Source organism: Chelonoidis abingdonii, chromosome 7, assembly GCF_003597395.2.
Source record: "Chelonoidis abingdonii isolate Lonesome George chromosome 7, CheloAbing_2.0, whole genome shotgun sequence".
Lineage (NCBI taxonomy): Eukaryota > Metazoa > Chordata > Testudines > Testudinidae > Chelonoidis > Chelonoidis abingdonii.
Window position 1 is genome coordinate 11,259,813 of NC_133775.1, and position 16,819 is coordinate 11,276,631.

The 16,819-nt window shown below is 44.0% G+C and overlaps 2 protein-coding genes across 2 annotated transcripts in view; both read left to right on the forward strand.

Moving 5' to 3' along the window:
- Positions 1–16,819, forward strand: part of ZFYVE9 (zinc finger FYVE-type containing 9) — a 104,706-nt gene that overhangs the window by 22,496 nt on the left and 65,391 nt on the right. Inside the window, exon 2 of the mRNA XM_032768402.2 lies at positions 9,709–9,813. The gene's annotated coding sequence lies outside the window, so the exon portion shown is untranslated. The remainder of the gene's footprint in view (positions 1–9,708; positions 9,814–16,819) is intronic.
- Positions 1,713–5,307, forward strand: LOC142047079 (uncharacterized). The gene is made up of 3 exons (XM_075067615.1): positions 1,713–4,068; positions 4,372–4,425; positions 4,801–5,307. The coding sequence occupies exons 1-3, from the start codon at positions 3,427–3,429 to the stop codon at positions 4,810–4,812; spliced, it is 708 nt and encodes a 235-aa protein (XP_074923716.1). The 5' UTR covers positions 1,713–3,426; the 3' UTR covers positions 4,813–5,307.

Below are 16,819 nucleotides of genomic sequence, written 5' to 3' on the forward strand. Positions count from 1 at the left end.
CCTCAGCCTCTCCTCATAAGTCATGTGCTCCAGCCACCTAATCATTTTTGTTGCTCTCCGCTGGACTTTTTCCAATTTTTCCACATCCTTCTTGTACTGTGGGGCCCAAAACTGGACACAGTACTCTAGATGAGGCCTCACCAATGTTGAATAGAGGGGAATGATCATGTCCCTCTATCTGCTGACAGTGCCCCTAGATATACAGCCCAAAATGCTGTTAGCCTTCTTGGCAACAAGGGCACACTGTTCACTCATATCCATCTTCTCGTCCACTGTAACCCCTAGGTCCTTTTCTGCAGAACTGCTTCCTAGCCATTCGGTCCCTAGTCCGTAACAGTGAATAGGATTCTTCTGTCCTAAGTGCAGGACTCTGCACTTGTCCTTGTTGAACCTCATCAGGTTTCTTTTGGCCCAATCCTTTGGCCCAAACATTTGCAGCTGCGGGAGGAAAAAAAGAGTAGTATTTAAAAAGATACATTTTAGAGAACAAAGGGAAGACTATTTCACACTGAATCAAGCGATTCACATTACGTAGCACACGTGCTTTTGGTACGAGGTCGCATTTTGCCTCTTATATTGAGTGCCTGCCGGTTTGGTGTGAGACGTCACACATGCTCGGCTGGGCAACAGAATTCGGTTTGCAGGCAGCCATGGTAAGGCAAAGGGTTTCGGCTTCTTCAGTCTTCAGAACGTGGGTTTCAGACAGCAGCGCCCTCCTTTCCCATACCAAGCAAAGCCTGTTGGATTGGCCATTTAAAAGGAGGGCCTGTGGTTTTAGGGTGAATGTGCAGCACAATCCAACCCCCCCCCCCTCCAATTCTCTGGGATGATTGCTTCACACACACCCCTCCCCCTGCCCCATCATGTGGCTAGTATCAGGGAAGATCCCTGTCAGCCAAACGTGAACAGCTCAGAATGAACGGGCCTCCCCCCACTGCATGGCTAACAGCGGAGATGATTTCTTTTCAGCCAAAGGCAAACAGTCCAGCAGAAACGGGCACCTCTGAATGTCCCCTTAAACAAATTTCCCATATTACAACCAGGTGACAATGAATATCACTCTCCTGAGGCTAACACAGAGAGAGGAAGAACGGATGTTGCTTGAATGTCACCAAAGCCCAGGCCCATTTGCTGCAATGTTTTGTTCTGCAGTGATTCCAGACTATTTGCTACTGGCTTGGGATGGTAAAATGTCCTACCGTGGAGGATGAAATAAGGCTGCCCTCCCCAGAAACCTTCTGCAAAGGCTTTTAGAGTACCTCCAGGAATGCTCATGGAGATGTCCCTGGAGGATTTCTGCTCCATCCCCAGACATGTTAACAGACTTTTCCAGTAGCTATACTGGCTGCGAATGCATCCCAAGTCTTCAGGGCAAATTAATAATTAAACATGCTTGCTTTTAAACCCTGCATTATATTTACAAATGTACACTCACCAGAGGTGCCTTCTCTGGCTTCATGGTCCGGGAGCCCACCTTCGGAGGATTGGGAGGGTATTGGCTCCAGGGTGCTGAACAGCTTCTGGCTGCCAGGGAGAAGAGATTCTCCTCATCCGCTAAATCCTCATCCCTGTTGCGTGAGACTCCCCCCATGCAGGTGTCCACGGACAGTGGTGGGGTAGTGGTAGGGCCATCCCTAGAAATGCGTGCAGCTCATCATAAAAGCGGCATGTATGGAGCTCTGTGACCGTTTGCATCCTTTGTTTTTTGGAAGGCTTCCCTCAGCTCCTTAACTTTCACGCGGCACTGCTGTGTGTCCCTGTTGTAGCCTCTGTCCATCATGCCCTTGGAGAATTGGCAAATATATTGGCATTTCGTCCTTTGGAATGGAGTTCTGCCTGCACGGATTTTTCTCCCCATACAGTGAGCAGATCCAGTACATCCCATTTGGTCCACGCTGGAGCTCTTTTACGATTCTGGGACTCACCTGTGCTGATCAGCTCGCCACTCTGGCCAAACAGGAAATGAAATTCAGAAATTCCCAGGGCTTTTCCTATCTACCTGGCCAGTGCATCTGAGTTGAGAGTACTGTCCAGAGTGGTCACAGTGGAGCACTCTGGGATAGCTCCTGGAGGCCAATGCCATCAAATTGTGTCCATACTACCCCAAATTCGACCCAGCGAGGTCGATTTTAGTGCTAAATTCCTCACTGGGGAGGAATACAGAAATCGATTTTAAGAGCCCTTTAAGTCGACAAAACAGGCTTGGTCGTGTGGACGGGTGCAGGGTTAAATCGACCTAACGCTGCTAAATTTGACCTAAACTTGTAGTGTAGACCAGGGCTAAGTGTTTGTAATTATCAATCAGGTGAACAGTTCAAGTGATTGGAATAATTGTTATAATTTATTTAAAACATTTGGCCTGAAATTCATTATCCTGGTTATAGTATTGTTTAATTTTAACATTTCTAATTATGTCCCTGTTAATGCAAAACCATCCATTTTTATTATAGCAGCTGTGACTTATGTACTTGATAAAACTTTAAGTGTTTTAATCACTGATCATTGATAAACTGTGCATTGCATCTTGGTTAGTCTCTGATATTTTCTATCAGTGATTCCAGAATCAGGAGAGAAGGAAATTAAGACACTAGAATTACAAAGTATGGATAGGCTGGCCAGACTCTTTTTAAAATTTTTTTTTAAATGATTTCAGCAAATAATATTGATTATTTTAAAGCATTTTAAAAGATTTTAATTGGTTTAAATTTTCACAGTTATGTGCGATTATGGGCTGTAAGCAATTTTTTTCAATTGTTATCAATTCTCACAGTTATGGGAAATTGTAGGTGTTAGACAATTATTTGGTGAAGTAGATGCTGAAGTTCAAAAAGGTAAAGCTTTGTAACCATTAAAATACAAACTGTCAACATCCTATGTCAAAATATACAAACTAAATATCCTTAATTCAAACAGTAAGTTCACAAGCAGCATTTTTGTTTCTTTGACTATCTGTAAATTTCGATAATTATCAGTGGAAATATTTTTTCATTCGTCTGTGTGTGTGTGGTGAAATTGACATTTACTGACAAAAATTGAATCCTTCCAAGACTATGTATGTTTTTTTGGGTCCTGATTCTTATTTATGCTAACACCTCTTTATACTGATCTAGCAGTGTACATGCACCTTGAAGTGGATGCAAATATAAATCCTGTCCATTTTAAGACATCTTTACACTATCAGAAAAGCATGAAAGGGACTTAAGCCTTGTGTATAGTAGGCAGTTTTGTTGACAAAAGTCAAGTTTCGTCGACAAAACAGTGGATGTGTATATACAACAATGCTCCTCCTGCTGATTTAACTCTCCTGCTACGCCGACGTAATAAAACCACTTCGATGAGTGGCATAGAGCTTTTTGCAACAAAGTTAGAGCGACACAGTGTCAATATAGATGTTATGCTTGCTTATGTCACTCTGAGTGTCCCACAATGCCCCTCATGACCACTCTGGTAAGCAGTTTCTACTCTTTTACCCTGCAGGCAGGTACACAGGCATGCGCCCCTCTCCCTTTAAAGCCTTGTCAATTTTTGCTTGGTGTGGACAGCTCACATTGCATCTTCTCAGTTGACTGTGCCAACTTTCCACAACAAACAGACTCCCATGTGGAGTACAGTGGACTTGCTGGATCTGTGCAGTCACAGCTCCAATCCAGCCATAGGAACTTTGACATCTACGAGCAGGTTGCTCGTGGCATGGATGAGAAGGGGCACAAAGGGGAAACGCAGCAGTCCCGAGCTAAGATAAAGGAGATGAGGCAGGTTTACCAGAAGGCAAGGGAGGCACCGAAAACATGCCACTTTTACAAGGAGCTGCATGTCATCCTCTGCGGCGACACCACCTCCACCCACAAGAGCTCTGTGGATACTTCAGGGGGCCTGGAGGCTACAGCCAGCAGAGTCAATCCCGAGGCCGAAGTGCTGGACGAGGAGGTCGAGTTGGAGGAGGATGTGGGACAGGCAACAGGCTTGTTTGGTGCCATGGCAAGCCAGGACCTCTTTTTGATTTCAGAAAGGTCTAGCCAGTCCCAGCAGTCCAGGTCAGGTGTGCCTGAAGCAGAGAGGGGAGCTCTGGTAAGTACTCATTTTTCTTTGATAGTGCATGATTACATGAGGTAGAGGTGTCCTTTATTTTGTTACATGGTGTATGTGAGAGAAGGGATTGAATTTAACAATACTAGGTACTGTTTGCTTCTGCTTTGCATTCCCCTGTGCAGCTACGCAATGGGGGCCCTGCAGAAAAGTTTGTTAAAGCACACCGAGATCTCCCGAGAAGCCTTCATAGTCGAGATCGCTAGGAAACTTTCCTGCGGATACTCTGCCATCCTCTGCTGAAGGTTCAGTAGCACAGTTACTTTGTTTCTTCCTCTGTTGTAGGAAACTGTCGCACCAATCAGAAGTTATTTCTGGTGGAACCAAAGCAGCACACAGGTGAGCAGCATACGGAGCAGGTCTTAAACTGCATTCAAATAGGAGATACACTTTTGCTTCTTCAGTTACCTTCAGTAGTGTGATTTCAGCTTCAATCGCCCCCACCAGTGGAAAACTCTGCCAGTATTCAGAATAGTGTCCCCAGGTGCTTGTACTGATCCCCTTCTGAAACCACCGAGACCCTGTCTCATCTTGTGTGTGCGCGCGTGCACACACACACACACGCTCTGGCCAAACTCACCAAGTTTAGTGCTCTGGCCATGCTGTATGCTTGCCAAGGGAAAGTGAGAAAGAGGTGTATGTAACTTTTATGATTCAAGACTGAGAGTGCATATGCGATCCTGACTCTGTGTATTGTTCCTTTTGCTTCTGCAGATGTGCCCTTGAGGGCCAGTTCCTACAAATCTTTGGAGTGCCTCCATCAGATGAGGAGGAGAAAGAGGCATGTTTCGGGAATTGCTGCAATTGTCAGATCAGATTGATAGCAAGCACAAAGTGTGGAGAGAGTCAATAAACATGAAACTACAAATGGATAGCCAGGAGAGGAGACAGGGCCAGGATAATAAAGCTCATGGAGGACCAAATGGAGATGCTGAGGTCCCTGATTGCACTGCAAGTGGAATACATGAATGCTTGACTCTCCCTGCAGTTCATGCAGAACTGCATTCCTTTCTCTCCCAAACTCCTCCCACACATTCCTCTCACGTTTCCAGTCCGTCACAGTACCCCTTGCACTCCACCCTGGGGACGTTTTCCATGAAGACAGCTGGACTTACACGCAGCTGTGAGATCCCCGCTTCAGCAATTGTTGCTCACTGTCATGTCCCCTGTAAGAAATGTTAATCTGTGTATTCCTGTTTAATAAATATTGAGCCTTACAAAGACAGTGATTCTTCATTTGTGACCTAAACAGGGTGGTTGCAACAGAAATCCCAAGTACAGTGGCAATCGCCACATTTGCTGACTACATTTAACGCTCAGGCAGGAATCATTACAGGGGTCATTTAAGGTGGCAAGTAAACAATGCCTGGTTCAATTAATTACAGAATGACACATTACTGGGGCCCATTGTCAAGATGCTGCTTCAAAGCCTCCCTGATTTGAATAGCCCCCTGTTGAGCCCTTCTAATAGCTGTGGGATCTGCTGGGTGATCCACTCCACTCTCAACGCTCCATCCCTGTGGACACTTTCCTCAGGCTGCTATGATCATGAGAATATTTTCCTCATTGAGGTCTAACCTGCCAAATAGATAGCACCAGTGATCCTTTAATCTGCCAAATGCACATTCTGCAATCATTCTGCACCAGCTGAGCCTGTTGAAGCGCTCCTTACTTCTGTCAAGGTTTCTGGTGTAAGGCTTTGTAAGTCTTGGGAATAAGGGGCAGGTTGGGTCTCCAAGGATCACTATGGACATTTCCACATCTCCCACTGGAATCTTCTGATTTGGAAAGAAAGTTCCTGCTTGCAGCTTTCTGTACAGCCCAGTGTTCCTGAAGATGCTTGCATCATTCATCTTCCTTGACCACCCTGTGCTGTTGTTAGTGAAACGTTCGTGGTGATCTACAAGCACCTGTAATATCATGGAGAAGTACCCCTATCTATTGATGTACTCGGTTGCAAGGTGGTCCGGTGCCAAAATGCCATCTATTGCCCTGCTGCAGTTAGGGAATACCATTTCCGCAAAGCCAACCATATTTTACACACATTGTCGAGAGTCATGGTCTTTGTAGCAGCATGAGATTAATGGCCCGGCACACTTGCTTTAACGCAGCTCCAGTGGTGGACTTCCCGACTCTGAACTGATTTGCGACCGAGCAGTAACAGTCTGGAGTTGCTAGCTTCCACACTGTGATCGCCCCACTCTTCTCCACCAAGAGGGTAGCTCTCATTTTGGTGTCTTTGCGAAGCAGTTCTGGGGCAAGCTCCGCGCACAGTTCCCGGAAGGTGGCTTCTGCCTCCGAGTGTTTGGCAGTCACTGCTCGTCATCCCAGACCTCCATGAGAATGCGATCCCACCACTTAGTGCTTGTTTCCTGTGGCCAAAACCAACGGTCCACTGTGTGCAGCTGCTCCATGAATGCCAAAAGTAATCTGGTGTTTTCTTTACATGGCACGCAGTAGGTCAGGCACCTCTAATTCCTCTTTAGATAGGTACCTCATGATTAATTGTATTACTATCTGCGATATGTTAATGAAAGTGACCACAACATTAGAGAACAGTGCGGGATCCATCCTTTCAGATGGAGATGGTGGGCACTCAATATATGCGGGCCATTGAAAAATGCTGTAAAACGCTGTCGGAAGCCCATAGAATGTTGAGACGGAAAACAAAGCATCATGGGACATTGAGCCCACTCCCATGATGCGCTGTGATCCACTCTGCTTTCCCACAAGTCCTAGTGGCAGAAGGTGGCAAGTAACACAATGCACTGCTCTTACTATTGATGCTAAAGTTCCAACTGTGGACATGCTCTGCTGACAGAGGGAGCATAGTGTGAACATGCAGTAACAATGTTGCTATAGCACTTTTAGATTGTCGTCATGACTTTTGTGGACAAAACTCTGTAGTGTAGAAAAGGACTGAGTCTCCTTTCATCTCCTCTCCCTGCTGTCTCGAGGCCCCTGTTTACTACTGATATATAAATTAAGATAAAACACACATTCCTTTGTTTAGGATAGACCTGTTCAACAGCTTTTGCCTAGGCAGAGGTGTGTGGTTTTGAACATGTGCTAATAACATCATCCAGGGGTATTTCATAACTTTACATATGACGTTGCTACATACATTTCACCATGATGCTATTGACCAGTGTGGAGTTAGTTTTCAGATGATACCTCACAAGGCATATTTTGTACAAAGATTATTACAATAGTGTGTATGGTATGAATACAGGGGTGCTTATTGTCACAGAGTCCTATCGTAGTAGTGCAGGAGACAAAATGCATCCAATCATCAAATCAGTGAACGTGCCTTAAAATGCTCAAATTAAACAAATGATGTTTGAGGTTTTTATCCTTCTCTTTCAGTTATAGTGATTTTGAGTTTTACTAGGCACACAGTTCTGAGAAGGAAGTATTAGTCTCCCACTCCTCCCAGGTGATGGTGTCCCTTATAAGCAGAGGTTGATATTTGTGCAGAACTTAAGAGCATTGACCATCAAAGCTAATGAATATTATCTGTGATTTTATTTTAATCTGTTTCCCCTTTAACTCTATTAGAAAAGATCCTCTTTTATTATCCTCCTTATTTTTTTCTCTTTCAAAAAATAGAGGAGGAAGCCACCCCTACATTTTAGTCTATTTTCTGAAATGGCTCTCGCTATATAAATATATTGCATTTATGTTTGTAAATGTGCATTGATTTTTGGGTTGACCTTTGTGAATGTTCCAGTGTACGTGGTGTGGTGTAAACAAAGGAACATTTTGGACTGCAGGGTAATATTCTAAGAATTTTCTTTGGAGGCTGATGGCAATACTTTGGTTGTTTCTCCTTCTCCAGGTTGAACAATTAGGAAAAAGTTAACTTTGGTACACAGGAAAATGGACCAAAGAAAGTAGATTAGTTCTGCTGTTTTCACATTTTATTTTTATAGCTATTGTCCCGCATGCCCCAAATATTTCCTCTGTGGGAGACTTGTTTGCTTCATGGGATTGGTAACAGAATATGTGATTTTTTTTTTTTCACCTATAGATTGTTAGTTCTAATCCAGTTCTAAGTGGTAGTGATCAAAATCTGTTACTGTCAGATAGCAGTTTGGTGGCCCACGTGAAATGCATTTGGTGACCAGGGTTTGGTTGACAAGTGTCCATATCACATAGCATGAACGGAATTGCTACTAAGTGGGTCCCACTTTTCAAAATCTCATCAGAGAGACCAAGAATTGAATGGGCCATGGAGGCTGAACTATTCTTTTGCCATCTACAGGGTGATACTTTAGGTCAGGGAGGGGACATGGTAGTGTAGTGAGAGAGCTTACATTGCTGTCTGTACCTCATCTGTCTGTGGAGAACCTTTCATGCTCATGGAGTTCACCCACACACTCACTCCTGTGTGTGTTATTGCCAATTTACATATCAAGTGATAACACAGAATAGAAATTCATTTCTTTTTCCCCAAGTTTTTAACTTAAGGAGGCAGGAAGATGCTTGGAAGCACTGTGGTACAATTAGCATGCAGGAATGGTACTACCAGCATATGATGCTGTATGATTTTATTCCAGACTTGTAAACACCTCTGTTATGTTTGCAACTGTTCAATTCATTAGCTTCCTGGAATTATTATTTGTGGCATATTTCTGAAGAGAACAATAAACAACCCTGGGAAAATAGTACTCCAACACTGAACATTGTGTTGGGCCATGGAGAGTTGTATTTTTTTCAAGCTCTTTCCATTTCAGTGGGGTTTTGTAAGAGTCTTTTCAAGCTGTGTCAAAGCATTAATAAACATTACATGTTAGGCAGTTGCAATGCATTAGAAGCAATGTCAACACACTTTAAAATATGAGCTTCGTTTAATTGAGTCCTTGTTCTATTTTAGGCTAGTTTTGGCAGTTGGTCATGTACTACTGGTTATGCTCCCAGTGTGCGCTTACTACTACGATGCAGCCACATGAAAATGAAAACAGGATGCTATCGAAGATGTTCTGTTCAGAAGAGTAAAATACTTTTTCTAGGGATGCTTGTTCTGTTGCATGACCCCCACTGTTAAGGGGTGATGCAATGTTGTGGTGATAGATTAAAAGCCTTTAGGAAATTGAGAGAGACTGGGATTGTAGGAATAATTTGGCATAAACGCAGTTGTTTGGCAGTAAAGAAATCAGCAGGAAGCCATTGGGTGGAGTTTCAAGAATTCTGAGTGTGAAAGTCATGAGTTGTTAAGTATCAAATCTACTGGCTTTTATTCTTGGAAGGCTTAATGTAATATAAAATAATTAATTTTATACTAGGTCCATAAATTAGCATTACAGTCAAGGTCATCAAGGATACAAGGATGACTGCAGTTAGTGCCTCATTCTATAGGTTTACAATTAAATTAAGAGTAATTGTAAGCAGGTAGCAACATATCCGTTCCCACTGGTCTCTTTAGTCAGAATATTTCTGCTACTGCCCTCCAAAGCACATAGAACCTTGAATTAAAAGCTGCAAATAGAAACTCAATCATTTGGAGATTTGCAGCATTTGCTGAATGTCTTGTGCTAGCTGCAACAAACTTCCTGTATTGAGAAAACATGGTTCATGACAGAATTACCAATCTTAAAATCTGCTTTTCTTTTTTCTTTTCAGAATCAAATAGAACATACTGATTCAGCAGAAGTGGCTGATTGTGCAGCAGTCATCATGAATAGGCACAGGGTCATCTGTTTCTTAACATATGTATAAGATAAAAAGGTAAGAAGCAAGTAAGCATTGTTTTTAATAGTTATTATATAATGCTATACTTCATTAATACGGTTATATTGTATTATGTAGATTGTGATCAAGAAATAGATTACTTTAAAATGAATTAAGAATCTATATGGGGTGCAAACTTGGTTATATGAACTAGATGATTTAATGATTTCAGACTTGCATTTTCCTTTTCTTTTTATTAGGATTAAGTTTATGTTAGAACAAGGTTGTGTTGTTTTTTTTGCAGCCCTCAAATCAGTCTCCCTCAGGCTGTGCTGAGGGCAGATTTCATCATCAGCTACAGACATACTGTAGCTCTCTTAAGCCATTCATTATGCTTGAAGTGCTTGATGACTCCTTCTCCCCAGGAGAAAACTAGAAAGGTCACTACTGTGTGCTGGAATAGAGTGCAGACTTGACCAACACTGCTAGGGGTTGAAGCAAGTCCTCAGGAGCATTGGATCTAACACATTACTTACCTGAGTTGATGTGCAATCCCTGTAATCACGCTGTCAAACAATGACGTTGCCTGGAAGCTGAAACAGACAGGATAAAAGAGCAACTTATATATATATTTTTCATCTGATCACAGACATTGCAATTTTCACCTCAGGAATCTTACATTTGTATTTGTGATAAGGTCTATTGTAAATCATTCTAGTATTGTCTGGTAAAGTTTAGTGAAATTTATATGTTCACAATTAATCGCGGAGAAGGAATGGTCTGAGCACAGGACACATTGCCTTATTTTCCCATCTGTTAAATGGGGATAACAACATTTACAGACCTTCCTTATACAGGTATAGTAAGGTATCGGTGTCCATAAAGCCCTTTGAGGATCAAAAATACTATGTAAGTCCAAAGTGGTGGTGATGCTTTCTATCAGTAAAGTCCTGTCATCATTTCCATCAACACACTCTCCACCTCCCACCCCAGGGCAAGGTAACTCTATCATATAAAATTCATTCTGAGTCTTATTTGAGAAGTTGGAATAAAAGTCTCATCCACATAATATTTTAATATTAAATTATTTTAATATGATGATATAAATCAGCTTACTGTGTATGTTAGAGGAATAAAAAAGGCAGTGCTTTAAAATATTCTTGTTAAATATGAGTCTTCTGGGAACTGGGAGGGGAAAATGGTTGCTTAGATCTGGAGCGCCTGCTCAATCTCACTAAAATCTACCAACATCCGCTATTCTGAAGCCACAGTCTGCCTTTCCCCATGCACTCTCCTTGTCTGAGCTTTGTGATTTTGCAGTGAAAAGCTCTGGCAGTGGGGAGCTGCTCGAGCCTTTCCCCACTGCTTCCCCTCTTGCCAGAGCTTTCACCGATGAGTGTAGTGACACACTTCAATGTGGACGCTGTGCACTTTTCACTGTGGCGTGTTGCTAGACGTACACTACACACCACTGATAGCGGTGTATAGCATAAGCATAGCCTAAAACAGACATGCTGGGAAACTATTAGTGCATAGACTTAAAATGAATTCACTAAAAGCTAAAATCCCCTCAGTTTGCTCTAGTCAGGGCCAGACACTGATCAAAAAACTATTAACGAACAATTCTCCAAATTCTATCAGTGCTTGTATTTAGAGGAAGATACTCTGATGATCAGTTACTAGAAGAATATATCCAAAATCTGCAGCTTTCCCAGCTAACAGAAGAACAACAAATTTGGCTCGATTCTCAGTTACATACCTCTGAGATTTGGCCGCCCTAGGCAACATGAAATCAGGCAAACCTCCAGGCCTAGACTGCTTTCTGTCTGAATTTTATGCCCAGTTCAGTAGATACTCTGTCTCCCAGGCTTGCTGAAGTATACATTGAGATTTTTGGTAGAGGCACTCTGCTGCCTTCAGTGAATAAAGCCCTAATCTCAGTCATGCTTAAACCTGACAAAGAGGTCCAGATATGTGGTAGCTATTGATTAATATCCTTAATGAACTATGATATTAAGGGCGTGTCTACATTTGCCATTTAAAGCGGAAAAAAGTCCCTTTTTTGTGCAAAAACCATGGGAGCGTCTAGACTTGCCAGTGAGTTTTTGCAGTGAAACTCAGAAGTTTCACCGCAAAAAAGAAAACCACCTTCACAAGAGGCATACAGATCTGACCCGTGATGTGTAAGTGAAGACATGTTCTTCCTGTTTACACAGCTTTTAGCCTCCAGAGGATATCCCACAGTCCCTAGGCGACCACTCTGGTCAGCAGCTCTGCTGCTTTGATGTCAGGTAAGCAGACATCCAGCCTTCCCCCTGTAAAGCCCCAGGAACTTTGAAGCTCCCCTTCCTGTATTCTTGGCAAGTGCTCACTTGTCTGGCCAGGTGGCAATGCCTGCTCCACAGAGCAAACTATTCCCTGCTTGGAGCATTGCTGAGCTACTGGAGCTTATTACTGTTTGGGGAGAGGAGGCTGTGCAGGGACCCAGGATGCCACAGGATCACCCTCCCTCATTCCCATAAGACCCATCATCAAACTGGGGATAGCTGCCCTGGAGCGCTGCTCTCATCAGCGATGGAAGTGCTGCTAATGTAAACATTCTCTTGACGCCTGAGGAATTAAGTGAGTACACAAACCAGAATATTGTCTAAAATTCTGGCTGGGCAATTAGAAAAAGTAATTAGGAACATAATACACCCAGACCAGGTGGTTTTTATATAAAAGAGACATGGATCAGACAATACTTACCAATTTATCAGTGTACTATCATGTTATCGAAACCCCTTAAAACCAATGGCCATGCTGTTGGTGGATGTGGAAAAAGCCTTTAACAGAGCTAATTGGGGGTATTTGTTCCTCATTCGAAAAAGTTTGGATTTGGTCCCTCCTTCATTTTCTGGATTAGCCCTTTGTACTCCAATTTTAGCTCCCGAGTTGTAACTAATAAATACATCTCCCCACTTGTTAATCTTTGCCGCAGTATTGGACAGGGCTGTTCACCCTCCTCTTTGATTTGCCCATAAAGCTACTGGCAATACAAATTAGAGCACACCAGGGGATCCAGGATATAAAAATAGGGACCTGAGAGATGAAAATATGCTTATGCTGATTATATACTTTTATTCATCATCAACTCCCTTCAGACCATCTCCAACATATTAAAAACTAGTCAGTTGTTTGGTATCAGAGGGGTAGCCGTGTTGGTCTGGATCCATAAAAGCATTAAAGAGTCCTGTGGCATCTTATAGACTGTTGGTCTATAAGGTGCCACAGGACTCTTTGCAGCTTTTTCAATTGTTTGGGAAAATCTCAGGGTACAAAATGGTACAAGTTGGAAGCTGTTAGTCTCTGGGTGTTTGTCTATAATATAAATATAAATAGTCCTTGTAGTCTTTTTGCTGGTATCAGGTAGAAATCAGGTACTTATATTCCTAGGAAAAAGGATCCCAAAATAAATAGTTAAAATTAATTTCGGTCCTTTTATCACATAAATAGCTCTGGGTTTATATAAATGGCAGGCCCTCTCTCTATCCCTTTGGAGCAAAGTAATTTATTAAAGTTGAATGTCCTCCTGAGACTCCTATTTGTCCTTAGCTCTTTGCCAGTTTATATTCCCCCTTTTTTCAGAATTAACATTTTTAAGACCTTCTTGTGGAGTGTGGGCAACAAGCCCAGATTATCCTTTGAAAAATGCAGCTGCCTATCAAATCACAAGACTTTGGTCTGCCCAACCTTATACTTTACTATATATCCTCAATCCTGAGCCAAGCAACACAATGGCTGGCCTCCTGACACAGGCTCTCCATCCTGGCTGTGCAGGAAGGAAGAGGAAGGAATCATAGCTCCACTACCATTAGAATCAGTCCTAAACTCAGATGTCTACTGTTTCTCTAAGGAGATATGTTACAATTTTAGCTGCTAGGAAATCCTGGTATCTGGTTGCTTTTAATTTTAAATGTCATCCTTTATTACACTAAGTCTTTAATTTGGGGTAACTCCAAAATTTTAATTGCACATAACCTATTCTATGCCTTGTTTGGATTACAAAAAAGATTTTGAGTACAAACCACATAACTGAAATGATTCCTTTGTGTTCTTTCTTCAAATTAGGGAGAAATTCCAACTGGATCCAAAGAAAGAATAGCAATACCTTTAGTTTGAATATGCTCTGCAATGCCAGTATGGGCTAGATGCCTTTGTAGCACTGAACCCCCTTCCCAAGTACTGAAGCTTTGTCTACACTTACAGTTTTGCAGCGCTGGCAGTTACAGCTGTGGTCGTACAGCTGTGTACGGCCAGCGCTGCAGTGTGTCCACACTAACAGCGACCAGCGCTGCAGTGTGTCCACACTTGCACCAGTTGCAGCGCTGTTGTGAGTGGTGCATTGTGGGCAGCTATCCCACAGAGCACCTCGTCCCAATTTGCTGCTTGGGGGTTGTGGGAAGGGGACGGAAGGGTGCGGAGTTCATTCTCGCTTGCTGTTCCAGACGACCCGTGGTGCTACATCGCTCTCCCTTTTCAGCCGTTTGGGTGGCCAATTGTGATTCTGCGCGTGATTTCAGTAAGAAATGGAGCCCGAGCCTGCCTTAGATGTTGCTGATGAATGTTTGCCAAGCACATCCCGTCTGGCAGTTGATCTATTCCTTATGCCCAAAGTGAACAGTGAGAGCTCAGATGATGAAAATAGAATGCGGCTGACGCCGGCTGACACTAAATTGCTTGTCCGCAGTAACGCACGTGCTCTGCATGCGTGGAACGCCGCCTTTGGGCCTGGAAAACATAGTACTGAGTGTGGGAATCAACATGCGTCCTGCAAGTCTGGGATGAATGAGCTAGTGGCCTGCAGAACTTTAGGATGCGAAAAGCCACTTCCATGGGACTTGTGTGTGCTGAGCTCGCCCAACCCTGGCAGCGCAAGGCACACGAGACTTGGAGAGCTGCCCTGTCAGTGGAAGCAAGCGGGTGGCTATTGCCAGTCTGGAGCTGGCAAACTCAGACAGCTTAAAGCCGATCGGCTCGCAACCAGTTTGGAGGGAGTGGGAAAGTCAGACCGTTGGAATAGTGGTGATTGCCAAGTTTGCAGGGCCATAATCGCATCCCTGTTCAGACGAACCGTGACTGCTGGGGACACGTGCAGGACATTGTGGATGGCTTTGCCCAAATGGGTTTCCCTAACTGTGGAGGGGCATAGATGGGACGCATATTACTATTTGGGCACCACCTCCACCTGGCATCCGAGTACATTAATCGAAGGGTATTTCTCATGGTTCTCCAGGCGCCTTGTGGATCACCGTGGGCGTTTCACTGACTTTACACAGGATGGTCTGGAAAAGGTGATGATGCACAAGTGTCAAGCATCTGTTTCGGAACAGTGGCCTGTTCAGGAAGCTGCATGGGGCAGGGACTTTTTCCCAGACCGTAAGACACACTGGGGGACGTCGAAAATGCCCCATTGTGAATCCTTGGAGACCCCGCTTACCGCCGTTAATTGCCTTGGCTCATGAAACCGTATACGGGAAGCTTGAACAGCATGAGGCAAGGACCGGTTCAATAATAGGCTGAAGGCGGTGCAGAATGACTAATGGAGTGTGCTTTTTGGACGTTTGAAGGGGAGAGATGGAGAAGTCTCTACGGGAAACTACACGTAGGTGGAAAGGAGGCATCCCAGCGATTTTAATAACCCGCGGTGCTGTATTCTCCATAAATATTTGGAAGGGAAGGGTGAAACCTTCCGTGACGAACTGGGCCTCCGAGTTCAACACCCTGGAGGCTGAATTTGCACGGCCAGGGCGAGGGCATAGATGAGGCCAGCGGAGTATGGGGGGATGCCTGGGCTTTGGGCCGAGCCCAGTGGTGGGTTGCCTTGCACAGTGCAGGAGGTGGGCGTGCCCCGGTACTGGCGTGGTGGCGTAGTTTTGCAGTTCCTATTGATCTCCGGTGGTACAGTGTGCCGTGGGTTTGTAGCAAGAATACTTTTAACGTCATAAACAGAGGGGGGGGTACGGTTGAGTGGAGCATTACAGTGCCTCATGGTTTGGGTTCTTCCTTGAGGGCTCTGCACGCCTGCTGCTTGAGGAATTAAAAATGCTGCATGGTGATGGCGGTTGAGTGCATTGGGTGGGTCGCAGTTATCCAGGGCTGTGAGGTGAACCGTATTGGTTGTTGGGCAGTTGGGTGGTGGTAGAGCAGCCAGGATGCTAAGAATAGGTGTTTTGAGGAACAGTTGGGACACATAAGTGTTGAACTTTTGGGTGGTGAGGCATCCCCGTGATGTGTCTGCCTGCATGTCTACCATTGGACTGCATGAGGTCGTGTGGCATCCATGAGGCTTAGCAGCCGATCTTGTGGTTTCTTCCTCTTTGCTGCCTGATCCTTCTTATGCTACGTTTTTCCTTTACGGCAGATCCGCTGTAAACTTGATTTTCTGTTTCTGGCGGAATATCATAAATTCATGTCGGCATGGTGTAGACTGCTTTTCACCTAAGCTTCCTGGGCTGTGATGTCGATTTCCTAGGCTTTTTTCTTAAGTTTCTTAGCGCTTGGTCAGACGTGTCCTGTTTGCTATTTCTGTCCAGATGGACTGAAGGACACTAAAAAACAGAGGAAATAATTGTTAATACAGAGGCAAGCTTTGTTTTAAGAGTATTTGTGCATCATGTTCACTGCAGACACTGTGAACATAAGCCACACTTCTGGACAGCTGGCAGTCAGATTCTGTTCGTATACACATCGTGAGTTTAAAGGCCATTTGGATCACTGGCTGGGTAAAAGGTGGATCTGATTGGTTCTGCTACAGGGGTAGGGAAATAACGAGCATTCAGAACGATCGGGCTGGGAAAGGTTAAGGTGGGGAACAAGTGTCATGGGAAGCCCATTGGGGTTTTAGAGTGGTGAAGGTTCTAAGATCAGTGTGCTGGGAGGTATCACTGTTAAGCCCGTTGCATATTGGGTTTGATGCAACAGATCAGGTGCAGTGTGGAAATCAGAGAAGTGTATCGTTGTAGTCAGGCAGGCGGCTCTACAGGCTCGCATGGTGTGGGGGCGTTTTCAGGCTGCCTTTAAG

What these genes read in the sequence shown, in the direction of transcription:
- LOC142047079 (XM_075067615.1), top strand. Translation starts at nt 3,427, where the DNA reads ATGCCCCTCATGACCACTCTGGTAAGCAGTTTCTACTCTTTTACCCTG. An exon ending in AAGCAGAGAGGGGAGCTCTG is followed by an intron (nt 4,069 to 4,371) that starts GTAAGTACTCAT and finishes CCTCTGTTGTAG; the next exon opens with GAAACTGTCGCACCAATCAG.